The 13682-nt window shown below is 42.8% G+C and overlaps 1 protein-coding gene across 15 annotated transcripts in view; it reads left to right on the top strand.

The window, feature by feature from the left end:
• The window catches only part of Ppp1r9a (protein phosphatase 1 regulatory subunit 9A), a 280271-nt gene extending 267135 nt beyond the window's left edge, over positions 1-13136 (top strand). For 6 of the 15 annotated variants that reach the window (XM_075953721.1, XM_075953727.1, XM_075953724.1 and 3 more), the window contains 5 exons: positions 1743-1941; positions 3877-3996; positions 4782-4805; positions 5814-5996; positions 7250-13136. In XM_075953721.1, the coding sequence (XP_075809836.1) occupies positions 1743-1941; positions 3877-3996; positions 4782-4805; positions 5814-5996; positions 7250-7459 (736 nt within the window). In that variant the 3' untranslated portion in view covers positions 7460-13136. The remainder of the gene's footprint in view (positions 1-1742; positions 1942-3876; positions 3997-4781; positions 4806-5813; positions 5997-7249) is intronic. The other 9 variants (XM_075953729.1, XM_075953731.1, XM_075953735.1 and 6 more) reach the window with 3 other exon arrangements.
• Positions 13137-13682: the final 546 nt, after the last annotated feature.

The following is a 13682-nucleotide window of genomic DNA, read 5'->3' on the forward strand; positions in this document are numbered from 1 at the left end:
GCCATTTAGTTTAAGCTTTAAGATGGGGTTCAAGGTCAGCCTGTCTCACCTTGATTTCTGTTATTCTTAAGACACACACACACACACACAAAGACACTATAACATGACCGTGTCTTCTGGATTCTTGTATATGACCATCAATTGTATTTGCCTGTTGTGAGGAGCAGCGGGCTGCGTTACTGCCCTGCTCCCGCACGGCTAGCTTTATACCCAAAATAACAGCACACAAATTGTATTCTTTTAAACACTGCCTTGGCCCATTAGCTCTAGCCTCTTACTGGATAACTCTCACATCTTGATTAACCCATTTCTAATAATCTGTGTAGCACCTCGTGGTGGCTTACCAGGAAAGATCTTAACTTGCATCCATCTCGGAGAGGAGAGCTATGCTGTCTGCCTCATTGTCTTCTTCCCAGCATTCTATTCTGTCTATTCTACCCACCTATGTTCTGACCTATCAGGCCAAGCAGTTTTTTTATTAATTAACCAATGAAAGCAACACATAGAAAGAAGAACCACCTACATCATTTGCTCATCCTGATGTGTAAGTTTTACCAAAGCTTCACAGGGTTTCTGTTCTCATAGCTATTTTTGCAACCTTTTGCTTCTGTTTATCACCTGCAGTGTCCAGGATGCTTGCATGAGGATTGCTGCTTTTGGTTCTTGTATACAATTTGGAGATAAGCCCGAAGGTTTAAGACTTGATTCTGTCTATATCAATTTGAATTCTATTTCAAAATGTGCTTGAAATGGGGTCCAAAGGGATTGGGAACCAGCATCAACTAGGATTAGAAAGCATCTGAAAGTCTATGGTATCAAGGCATTTTCAATTGAAGGGATTCCTGTTGTCATAATATCAGCAATTACCCAGAAATTGGCTCCATACAATGTCATTTGTTCAGTGATACTGAGCTTCACCTCTTCCAAATGCACACAGGCGTTTTCTTCTCCAGCTTCTGCACAAGTAGATGAATACAAATATGATAGTACCTACACTAAGTTTAAAAAAGAAAAACTGTTTTTCAACTGCCTTTGAGCCTTTAACTATTTCTAGACCTTACGTGACTTTCATGGCTCTTTAACAAATATTAACCTACTTAATTCATAGAAATCACATGTGAGATACATCAAAATACTCGCTTTGTAGAGATGGGGACAAAGGGACAGAGAAGGCCTGAGGCCATACGCTCAGGAGGTGTTAGGCTTTCAGTTTCCAAGCAATCCATGATGACTTCAGGCCCTATACTCCCCTCCTGTGAAAAGAGACTACGCTTTTGATTTAAAAAAAAAAAATCTTCATGTTTTGCTTAACATAACACATGCTCCAAAATTTCCAAATCACTGAATCTTTCAGTCATAGACACAGGGAGACGAATCCAGAGGTAGGTAGGAAGAAAGATGCTTATGAGCTGGTGTCACTCTCTTGATGACTGTCTCAGAAGCAGTCTCTGAAAGACTGCCACTCTGATTTTAATTCATTCGTGCATACTTACAAAGGCACATTTAGTACAATTTTGCTATGGAAATCGCAGTTCAAAACAATGTTCAAAACAATAGCTTCCATTAAAATGCAAAAAGGAAAGTATTAAGGTTAGTGCTATTGCCCAAATAGTTCCATTTTTACTACCCTAAATAGAACAGTTTCTCAGTTTTTAACCTGTGTAGAGAGTCCCTTTGGAATTGGGTTCAGTATGTCTTTTGCCATTTCTCTGTCTAACGTGGTCATTCTTTTCACACCGCAGGGTCTTCAGAAGCAAGTTGGAGAACTGGAAAGCCAAGCCTCCCCCCGCGGCTCAGGCCACTCCTCGCTCTCCTTGCATGCCTTTCTCGTGGTTTACTGAAAGTCGGAAAGGATCCTATTCCTTCAGGAACCTGCCTTCAGTTCCGAGTCCCCTTCCGCCTTCTCCTGAGACCCTAATTTCAGATAAAACAGGGTCCAAGGTAGACAACTGGACTATAAAAGCTGACAAGAAAGCCCCCATTCCTATCTCCTCTCAATTTTTGGAAGGCCTTCTCAACCTTTGTGTACACCCTGGGTCTCGGGAACCAATGTGCTAACACTGCCATAGCATGCATGGTTTTTCGTTTGTGGGGAGAAATGCCTTACCTAACCAGCTCCCTTTTCAACTCTGTCCGTTCTAGCGTGTGCTTCTCTTCACTTGCCTGTCATTCCGCTCACCGCTGTTAAATCTCAGTTTGACAGTCAAGCCATGCTGGGAAAGGCGCGTTCAAATGATGAAACGGTGTCATAGGTGTTTACTAAGTGTTCTTCTTTAACTTGCATTATGAAACTCTTTCACTGTGCTCGTCAAGATTTACTGGAAAACAGATAAATTTGGAACTGACGGTGTTCAATACATTTAAGAGAAACAAACAGAAGGAACCAACAAACACCACTGGCATATAGCATCTTATTTTTTTTGTATTGAAGCTACGTTTTGTAGAACTCGCATAGCTCCTGTTCTAACTCTGTCGCCAAAGTTCTTTATCATTAGCAGAATTAGAAATTATATGCATAGGTGTGATGCATTTAAAATGCTTGATGGTTGTTTCCAGCATGACACTGCAAACCTTATCTAACGTTTTACTGAAACACATACAGTGGCTAACCTTGGAGTTCTTCAGCATGACACTGTAAACCTTATCTAACGTTTTACTGAAACACATACAGTGGCTAACCTTGGAGTTCTTTGGGCTTCTTTTTGTATTCACTCTTCTTTCCCAAACAGAAATATGTGATTAATCTTGTTTGATTATTTCTTTCCTTGAGTTCATCAGCTCCAAAGGTTCTGAATGAGGGGCTAGAGTAATACAAGGGTAATGTTTTGTGTGTAATACCTTACAGCTTGTATGTTCTACCAGCCTCAACTCTTTTTGGAAGATTTATCAAATCTTGGAGTTGGTCTGGTACTAAACTCTTCAGTCTCTGGCATGGTATTCCTTCTCAGTAAAGCAAAGGAAGCTGGTGGAAATAACAGTCCAGTTCCTAGAGAAGTGTGGTATGGAGGAAGGGAGGAAGATGGTGTTGGGTAGTCACTTGAGTTCCTGGGAATTCAGTCATTCTATAAGTAGCAAAGAAGTTTTGGTCATAATCAACCCTTTGGACTTTTTGTGTTGTTCTGAGACTTACGTTTCACTTGAGTGAATCTAACATTATCTCACACTAAAGAGAGTTTCAGTACACAGTGTTTTCACCACTGAGGCTCTGTGGCCATCGTCCAGTTGTTTTAGCATCTGCTGAGCATGTTATAGGACTTCTGGGGAATGATTTCCTGCACTCCACCTCTCGAACCCCAGGAGCTGATGCAGGTCTATCCCATGCAGTCCCTTTGGCTTATATTCCAACATGTAACTAGTGTTGTGTCTGAAGGGTGCATCCCCGAGGGGACCTGTCACTTCTCACAGGATTTATCACAGCCAGCCCCACGCCGTCTTTCCCAGGGGTGCTCCAACTACCTTCCTGATATGAGTTGCCATCTGTTCCTGATAACTCAGCCTCTGCACAGCATCTTGTTTTTCTACTTGCTCTGTTCCTCATCACAAATTAGGGTCAAAGCAGATGGGCTTATTAATATCACTCCTCTGAGCTGTTACAGAGGATAATGAATTCTGTACCCTTGGAGAGAAACTGAAAAATCATTTCTCTACCACACCTATCCCTGCATCAGATGGAGAAAGTGCCTGGAGTTTCCAGTTTGTCTCAAAAGGTACAGCATCCTCTCTGCTTGTGCCCAGTTGAAGGCCATCATCGCCAAACCAAAGTCAAGTCTCTTCTGAAGAAAAGCGACAGAAGTGAAGGAGATGAGGGCTTGGAAGCACGCCTGCCTCTAGTTCACTCTGGGTGTTCCCATAACACTGTTTTCTTTGTTCTTACAGAACTTCACCTTTAATGATGACTTCAGTCCAAGTAGTACCAGCTCGGCAGACCTGAGTGGCTTAGGAGCAGAACCCAAGACTCCAGGGCTCTCCCAGTCCCTGGCACTGTCCTCAGATGAGGTACTGGAGAGGCACCATGGCAGAGCTGAGTTTTCATGACACATTCCCTCCATTTCCCACCGTGGGGAGATATTTGTTGGTAGATTTAGCATAGGAATGATCAGCACTGAAGTTTTATGTTTAGCATAAGGTCCTCATGATTCCACCTGACTCTTCTTCAACCTTAAAGAAAAGTTTAGTTTCTGAGCCCTTTGAAGCTTCCTAGCCCTCCTGTTATATATGTAAGCACGTGGTAGGGAGTCTAGGCACTGAGAACAAGACTAGATAGCAGTTTACCTCTCCTCGAATGCTGTTGATTATCTATTCCCGCTTCCCTCATCCAGAGTTGCCCCTTCCCCCAGGCTCTTGACAGTCCTCTGAACGTGATATATCCAGTTGAATCATTGCAACCATTAGGCACAGTTCCGGAAAGAAAATAGAGTTAGACCCGTCTATCCAGATGCCACAGTGCAGATTAGCCTTGCTAAGAATTATCAGGAAATATATATGCAGAGAGCAGCAGAAAACTATGCTGGGATTGCCTAGTTAAAAACTGGTGGGAGTCGGGGGTGAGGCAGGAAATAATGTAACTAAAATGTGTTTCCTCTTACATATAAAACAGTTGGTCTTATTTCTTTATAACATGAGTTTTATGCAACAAGACTCCATTTTTTTCCTTTTAAACTTTTCTAATCATGTTTTTCTAGCGGGCTTGGTTTTGATGTAATAAAGAGGGCACTGTGGATGTTGTGTGTCCCATTTCTGTAACACTCTTCTTCTTGGTTCTTTTGTTGCTGCTCACCCAGAGCCTGGATATGATAGATGATGAGGTGAGCTATCTGTGGGGTGTGTGGTGCCTTGTCTGGTTTGAACTTGCTTTTTTTCTCCTTACAACACTACAAGAACACTGTGTGAGGACGGAAAGATGGCACTTCCTTACGTCTTAGTAAGAGGCGTTCCTGGATCAAGAGGCTGAGTCCCCCTCCAGGGCCCCTCATTTATCTCCCATAGCCATCAGCTGACAAGCTCCATTCTTTCCTGCATCCGCTGCCTCCCCCTCAGCTTACACCCTCCTCTCTTCTCTACTCTTCAAGTAACTCTCCAGGGAAACTCCTGTCTTTCCTCTGAGCCCTACCATGACTTCATCTTCTCTCAACTTAGTGGTTCTAGGCACTCTCCTGCCTCTGCACAAATAAAGGGGATAGTGGACAGAAGACAGAGCCTGAAATTTGCTATGAGCCTCTTGTTAAACAACGCCACTTACTAATGCCTTGTCTAAGAATGATCATGGAAGCTCTCTGCCTTAGGTTTCTCCTGTCTTAAAATTAATTGTGGATGTTAGTGCCCTACCATCCTCCCAGGTTTGCTTCTCGCTCAGATGAAGTGATGGTTGTGAAATCTCCCTAAGGAGGCTTGAGGATTTTACGACCTTTTTCTATAAAGTGAAGGAGACAGTATTTTTAATGTGTTTTTAATGTAACTTTAGTGTCTTCTAACAGAATAAATTTAAAGTGTTGTATTGACTATAGAGATATATAAAACATTTATTTTCTACCTCTGATAATATCTCCAGACTTATGTATTATAAAACCACCAGTGTTAGTGTGCACTTTTTCAATTTTTAACTTTCTTCATTTGTAGTGGTGCTTTATTTGTGGAATATTATTAATTTTCCATCTACCAGAATTGCTAGGTAATAGACAAGTTTTTCTTAACAAAAGTAGAACTATTATCATTTTATGATTTATAAGTAAATATGGCTCTTGTAGCTTGAGATAGCATACTATGAGCCATGGTGTTTTGGTCATTTAACAACACTGCATACATTCCTACCTCAGATCCTTGATGATGGACAGTCTCCCAAACACAGTCTGAGTCTGAATCGGGCCATTCATGAGTGGAGCGTGCAGCAGGTTTCTCACTGGTTAATGAGCCTAAACCTGGACCAGTATGTGCCTGAATTCAGTGCCCAGAACATCACTGGGGAGCAGCTCCTGCAGCTGGATGGTAATAAACTGAAGGTAAAGATTCTCTGTCTGTGCTAAGTTACCAGTTGTGTGTATGACTTGTAACACCTGACACTTTCATTAGCTGAGAGTGTTCTACATATCCATGTGGTAATTTTTGTTAGTACTGAGCAGAAAAGATACTGAATTGTTTCTCAGTAGGAAATGAAGCCTGAGGAAGTTCATCATGGGTTCTGACTCAGGATAGGCTGCTGACCAAGGGGTTAGGGACCCTTCCTTTGCTTCCCATGGCAACACAGGACCTCTGTATTAACACTACTCTCTTCCCATCCTACAGTTGACTTTTAGTAACGGCCAGGGTGAATCTTTCTTTCTTCATTTCTTCTCACGCCCCGTCTCCTCCCTACTACCTGACAACTGAAATGATGGCCCCAACTTTCTCCCTCGAGTATATGCAAGCCGTCCCTCCCTGCCAGCTCCATTGCACCTTCATTTCCACTCATCCAGCCCATCTCTCTTAGAGACTGAGGTGGCGCCCAACCCTATGGAGAAAGGGTAAGCGGAGGGTACAGCCAGTTCCACACACCCCTCCCCACTGCTTCAGGCTTCTGCAAGGTTGATGGGTGTCTCTTGGCAGTCTTTGAAAAGGTTAGAGATCAATCAATAGCTCGTGAATATGAAGGCCCCATCGACAAGGCTGTCCCTGTTGGGGAGGCAGATGCATCCTGCTGTTGATGCTGAAGGTCATGGAACATTTCAAGTACACAGCCATCTTCCCTGATTCTGAATTCTAAACTCATCCGGCAACCTCATAGTTTTAATTGGGCTTCCTCTATACGTCTGCCTTTGGGAAGAGAGATGGGCATGCTGGTCTCAAAGACATTTTTGGTTCTGGTTGTAAATAACTACATTGGCAATAGAGAGGCCATTTCTCTTCCTCCTGCCCTTCTTGGAGGCTTCTGTGACGGCAGGTGCTCTCCGCTTCCCTTGGAAGATATTGATGACTTTAGCGGAAGGTTGAAGCGGCATCATGCCCTTTTCATTTATTCACTCATTAGTCACCAATTTGGAACACATTTTATTAATGACTTCTGGAGTGTATTTTGCAAAGAACTTCAAAGGACAAAGCTCAGATCCTCCTCGCATACAGAATTTGGCAAGTATAGTCTGCCTTTCCTCAGCTCTGCCCTCCTCCTCCTATGTTTAACTAAGGTCATGAGATTAAGCATAGTATGATGTTTTCCTCATCATAAGCAAAGAGGTCAGCAGTTTTTCAGATTGAGTTTGTACATGTGCTTCCTTTGTAGGCTCTTGGGATGACATCATCCCAGGACCGGGCACTGGTTAAAAAAAAACTGAAGGAAATGAAGATGTCTCTAGAGAAGGCTCGGAAGGCCCACGAGAAAATGGAAAAACAGAGAGAAAAACTGAGGAGAAGGGAACAAGAACAAATGCAGAGGAAGTCCAAAAAATCAGAAAAGATGACATCCACGACAGAGCGCAACACTGAGCAGTAATCCCGTGGGGAAGTTTGAGGGAAGTCCCTCCCCTTCCTGTCCCCCTTCTCCTGCAGAGGATGAAGAAGAAACTGATGGGGATAATGCCATTGTAGGCAGTTTAAAGAACTGTGTGTTGGATTCACTCCTAACTCTAACATAATAACCCCAACCCACCTTTGGTTTATTAATTTATTGATTAATCACAAACCAGAAATATCATTTTTCTCTTCTACTTACCAACATCCTGCGCTGTGCTGAATGTATCATGCCATAGAGAGCCAGCCTGACCCAGCCAATGAGAGCAGGATTCACTCTGGCCTTGTGAGTGGACTACCCAGAGTTTGCAGGGAGAGCCCCTAAAACTGAGATTAGAGGACGCCTGCCTTGAGACGAGGGAGCTGCTGTCTCCTGGGTTGCAGATCCTAATACAGTGTGTAAACGAGGCTCCCTTCAATTCCAATGTTAGAAGTCAGTCCCGTTGTGGGAATGTGGGTGCCCAGCTCATAATTACCAGATGAGAGAAAGAGCAAGTGTTGTTCCACTTGCTGGAATCAGAGAAAGAGAGAAAATAGTAGTTATTTGTTAACTCTAGAAGAAATGAAAAAGGCTTAAGAACCCAGATGTAAGTGTCCTAAGGGGCTTGCGGGGGGCAGGGGCAGCATTTTCCTTCATGTATCGCCCAACAAAGAACAGAATATCAGAGCCTGGTGCAGCCATGGGTGTTGAGACCCGCTGGTGTGTTGGCCAGGCCAGCGAGCTCAGGGTGCGGTGGCCCTGACAAACAATACAGCCCCTCCCTCCCGACAGATTGGACAGGAAATTGATTTTAAGGAAAGAATGTTTTCAGGTTTCCTCTCCTGAGACACACTCTGGCTGTCTTCAGCCTGCCTCTGACACAGTCAGGGACTTGTCACGTCTTTTCTACTCAGAATGTCCCAAGTGGGCTCAGTTAGTGTTTGAACAAATGCACTTTTAAGAACTTAAAACTAGAAATACTGGTTGGAGATTGAGATTTGAGTAACAGTCAACCAGGAACTTTTTTTTTTTTTGAGCACACGAGATTCTTTCTCAGTGAAGGACAGCTGTCGGTTACATTTCAGAGACATGTGGAATGACTTTTCTAAGCAATTCTCTTCCACATTCTAGAGCTTCCCAGACGTGTGTAAGTAATGGGGTAGACGCTAGCAGTGTAAGATCTTATCCTTAAGTCCAGCATTAAGGATTCCAGTATTTTAACAACCCAAGCTAACTCAGGAGAGTTGGGCAGGAAGAGGAGAAAACAAACTGGTCTTGAGACATTTCAAACCGTGAGGGTTTTATTTGTTTGCTTGCCTTTAGTTTTGCTTTTTTGCTTCTGTATCTAACTCTCGTTGCTGCATTGACTCCACAAAGCTGACGTTACCTGCTTTACCGTGAACAAATTTCAAGTGAGGCTGGAGGCTAGACGAATTCTTGGCACTCCACCAGGCCCTTCCGCCCGCAGCCCCCGTGCATGTCTCCTCTGGATGCACAGAGTCTGCATCAGGCTGTAGAGTTATCCCAGGTGTCTGTGAGGCTGGGGCTCTGCTGCCTCTGTGACCTCACTTTGAACTGTAACGTTGTGACTTTTTCTTTTTATTGTTATTTTTGAAGCATATAAATTCTGAAATTATCTGAGCTAGAAACTTAATCCCATTCTTTCTCCCAGGGCCTGCTCCTTTTTCTGGCCCACAGCATTCTTGTTAGGTTTTGGTCTTTCCGAAACAGACATACCAGTCCTAAACATGATACGGAAGTAGCTGAGTGGTCGGAGTCGCCAGACCTGCTTCATGGTTCTTGTTTGGGGTCAAATACTGGGTGCCTGTTTATGTCTTCGGATGCCTGATGCTTGGCCACTCATTATCGTGAGAAACCAAGAGACACATTACTGAACTACAAATTCAGCAAACATTTCCTAAGACCAGAAGACTAGCAAAAATCAGGCAATACTAATGCTTGCTATTGTAAATTTTACCTGGTTTTCTTTTCTTTTGAGGAAAAACAAACCTGGATTGCACTGGAAGCCTCTTTGTGTTCATTTACAAGAGCGAAAACAGGACGGTCATTTTCAGTCGTTTACACTTTGATGATTTGAAATTGAAAATGTATATATTTGAAGTGTCTATAGTCTGTCTCTGCCTGTACCTTATGATCTGTTATATTGCATTTCTTAAATACAGCATTCTTACTGCAACTTTATGAACACTTCAGCGCTTGGATCAGCATTTATATCATAGTTAGAAATCAAATTTATTCTCATTACATCATTTAGTTTCGATTTCGACCATTTTGATTTTTAAGTTAAATTATCACAATCTTAGACCAAAATGAGTTCCTTTAACATTGCTACTAAAAACTGGTGAAATTGTAAAAGGCTCTTGATTCCTCTGTTGCTCAGCAAAGGATGGGCATATGCTGGCTGGTGTGTGTGACAGCAAAGAGAAGGCCCTCAGATCTTGTGAGCAATTATTTTCCCGTCTAGTTTTATTATTGACTGTGGTGCATGATAATAATTGAGTTTCCGCTGTCTTGCACAATTCCTTCTTTAATACTGTAGTTTTCCGGGTTTATTCAATTAATTTAACAGAGAATTGTCGCTTTGTGGACATTAAAGATTTTGGAAGGTTTTTAAATGATCAACAAATGAACAAAAAGGGAACGTCTGCTGACCATGAACTATAGTCCAATGAAGTACTCAACAGTCACCAGAAGAGTTTTGGGGTACAGGTGATGTTTGGGCATGGGTATACGTGGCGAGGCCCTGCCGTGGGTAGAATAGGCACATGCTCTGGGTCAGGGTTCCAGTGAAGAACACCGTGGCGTGTTGCTGCGCCAAGACCAACTCCTTTTCAGTGGTGCGCATGCGTGTAATCATCTCCTTCCTCCCCAAAGTCAAGGGAGTTCTGTTAGAGTGGGAGCCATGCTTTATCCACTGTAGGGCTCCGCCTTCACCACCATGACCGCAAAGCTCTTCTCAGGGGATCTGTCGCCCTTGAGCTGGCGATCACACGGACTTCCCACTTGCCACCTAGTGTAGACTTTTAAAACACCACAGCAGTTTGACTCCAGTATGACAGGAGCTGATGCCAAACCCAGCTTCCAACAGGCACCAAGCGGGCATACCTACCTTGTGTTCCTTTGTTTTAGGAAATGAAGTGGCAGAGAAGTGGGGACTCCTGCCGCTCTCCATGCCAGAGGGTATGTACCTGAGAATTGTGAACACCTCAGGCCTAAGCTGCAAGAATGCCCACAGCTCGGAGTTAGCCTGAGTCTCTATGGGCTGTACTGAAGATAAAAAATTCTCAACTAGGATCTTTGTCCAATAAGATTAACCTGTGCCTGAAAAGTATATAAGAAGTAGACAAATGCATTTATACAGCTGTTCTAAGTCGTTTATAAACTTGAAAGGTGAGAGAAATTTGAGGAGGGCCATCAACATTTAGCAAGGATGTTTACGATGATTCTGGAAGAGGGGAGGACAGATGATTCGAAAAGAAACTCCTATCTGTTGGATGCACATTTTCCTCTTGTGTTTCAGAATTAACACGGAGCTGGTGATAAGGAAGATCTCACTCTGGGGGCCAGGCAAGTCACAGGCTTCCACACTAAGACTACCTGAATGAAAAGTAGTTAGGGAACGGCAGAACTGACTTTTGTGTGTTTTCTTACTTATGAGTCAGGGTTACCTGTGTCCAGTTCTAAAGGTGAGCTTGTGCAGGTGAAGCCCAGGAGTAAAGCATCCATGCTTTCTTCCAAAGTCGTCCTCGTTGTGATAGGACAGAGAAGGGGACAGACTCAATAGAAAACAGCATTGCAGGAAATCTGTTTCACTGATTCGGCCCTGAATGTGGGACCAAGTGTGCAGGCTGACTTTGTTTGCATTTGTCTGGAATATTTAAAGTCCCATGAAATTTAGTTTTGAGCTACAACATCAGGGGAGGGGAGCAGGGATAACACCAGAGAAAACACATTTTCATGACTTGAAAAAGTTAGGCTGAGCAGCTAGAGGGAAAGGGGAAAGCCTCCACAGTTAACTGCCCCGCTAAGTGACGCCAGTTCCATCACGGGAGGCCGAGGGTCCTCTCACCTGTTTGGGCAAGGCTATCTGTGTGGGATTGTCGGCGAATGTTACTGAAGACTCACACATGTGAGCACCTGGACCTGTTTCTGTATCCTCAGAGTAGGGAGCAAGAGAGACTCCATGTTTCCTAGCCCTGACCCCATCAACCCCAGACCATTAGGGATCCAGCATCGTGCAAGACATAAGGAATAAGAGAGCAAGCCACAAATTCTCAGCTGTGTGCATGCCACTGGTGTAGGTGTCAGAACCGTGTGTGACTATGTCCCCACTCCTACACACACATATATACCATAAGCACGTGGCATAAAAATATACTATCCATGGACTACAGTGACGGTAGTTAGGACCCTGGGCTGCAGTCATAGCTTTATCTCCACGTTTTGTGTTGTGTAAACATTGAATGGCTCGTAACTATTAAGAAGTTTTTTTATTTGAATGTAAGTATCCTACTAAATGCACTTACGCTTCTAAATGTTTATATATTTTGGTAAAACTGATTTATTAGATCTTTGGTATCATATTTTAGTAAGATAAATTTTCCTCAAAGGTTTGGTTAATGCTTTGATGTCCAGATTGCACTTTTTTTTTTAGAGTTAGGAATCAGAAGATATGCGGCTTTGGGCATTTCCCACTGCAGACCACAGCTTCCTTGCTAGAAATTGCACTGTGTGTTCCTGTGTGTCAGCTCTCTCTCCTCTATGATGAGGTCTGCAGTAGCCTTGATGCTTATGTCACTAACTACTGGCTCTCTGGTGACAAGTACTTCTGTCATGTGACCACTATTTACTTCCTATGCCATCAGCCTGCAATGGCATTTTGGTTGCCATCAAAATAACACAATGGGTTATGAGTATGTGTCTTTGGAAGGCGTGTACATCCATTACCTTCAGCTGTTTGATGCACACATAAATTTCTTGCTAACGATTTAAGTATTCATTCATGAAGTAATAATTAGCCAAAAAAAAAACCTTAAATTACCTTTACAAAAAAATCAGCTAGATAACACCTCCCAGCAACATTAGGTTCAAACAGTGATTAATAAAATCTCTAAGTGTGTGTACTATACCCTCCCCAGTATTATTTAATGTCATAACTACTGCTTCTGCATTTTTTCAATGATGTTTTGATGAAGCCACTTGTACATCTACTACATATCACTGACAAGACTAGGCAGCTGGAAACCAGAAGGAGCATACAATTGGTGTCACGTAAGATGCTATTTGTTTTGATCTTTCGCTATATATTGCTAAAGGGAAAGAAGTGGTTTGCAAACCATTTGAGTCTGGTGAGTATGGGTAGCATATTACCTGAAATGTTAATTTGTATGTTCTGCGGTCTGATTGTTTGCATGGAAGAGACAATAGTGCCACATCTGATCTATTCTCTGGTGCTTGGTTAGTGTCTGCTGTTTCAGATGCCATTCCTTACTCTTTGTTTTCAGAGGCATTCAAAGCAAACTATATATAAGTGGCCCATTGTTTTCTGACCATCTGAAAAATATCTGTGATTAAATTTAATTTGTTAGTGTAAATATATTTCTTGCCAATGAGTATTATTGTTATTAGATAATGAATGCAATAAAAGGAAATACAGTCATCTGCCAGAGTATATATTTCTTTTTTTTTTTCCTCTTCCATTTTCACCTTCAACTGAAACAAGCCCTGACTGGGCAATCCTGCATCAACCATCAAAACATATCTATCCATCAAGAGCAAAGTGCACATTTTTCATGGAAATGAATCTAAAAATAAGTTTTAACTCTGGCAAAGTGTAAATTGGCAGCTAGAATTACACTTGAAAGCACAATTATGGAGCTGGGCATAAAGTTAAAGAGCAGGGCCTCCAGCTGGAGCGCCTTGTCCACCTCTCCTGTCCTCTGTCACTGCTTCGCCGTCAAGTTTCCAGTGCTCCTCGGCCAGAGAAAGGCGGATGGCACATCCATTGAGCAGTCAGTCTCACATAACAGGGGGCAGGCAAGTCCAGCCCCGTGCACCAGGTTATTTTAGCCATTTCATTCTAAGCTCTCCAAGTCCAAGGAAGCTTGCATAAAACAAATGAAGGCTATTTGTTGCGTTCTGTCTTGACCTCACAGAATAAGTGAAGTGAACCTGTTTTCCCCTTTATGGAATGTGTGCTAACGAT

The sequence above is a fragment of the Microtus pennsylvanicus genome, chromosome 19 (assembly GCF_037038515.1).
Source record: "Microtus pennsylvanicus isolate mMicPen1 chromosome 19, mMicPen1.hap1, whole genome shotgun sequence".
NCBI lineage: Eukaryota > Metazoa > Chordata > Mammalia > Rodentia > Cricetidae > Microtus > Microtus pennsylvanicus.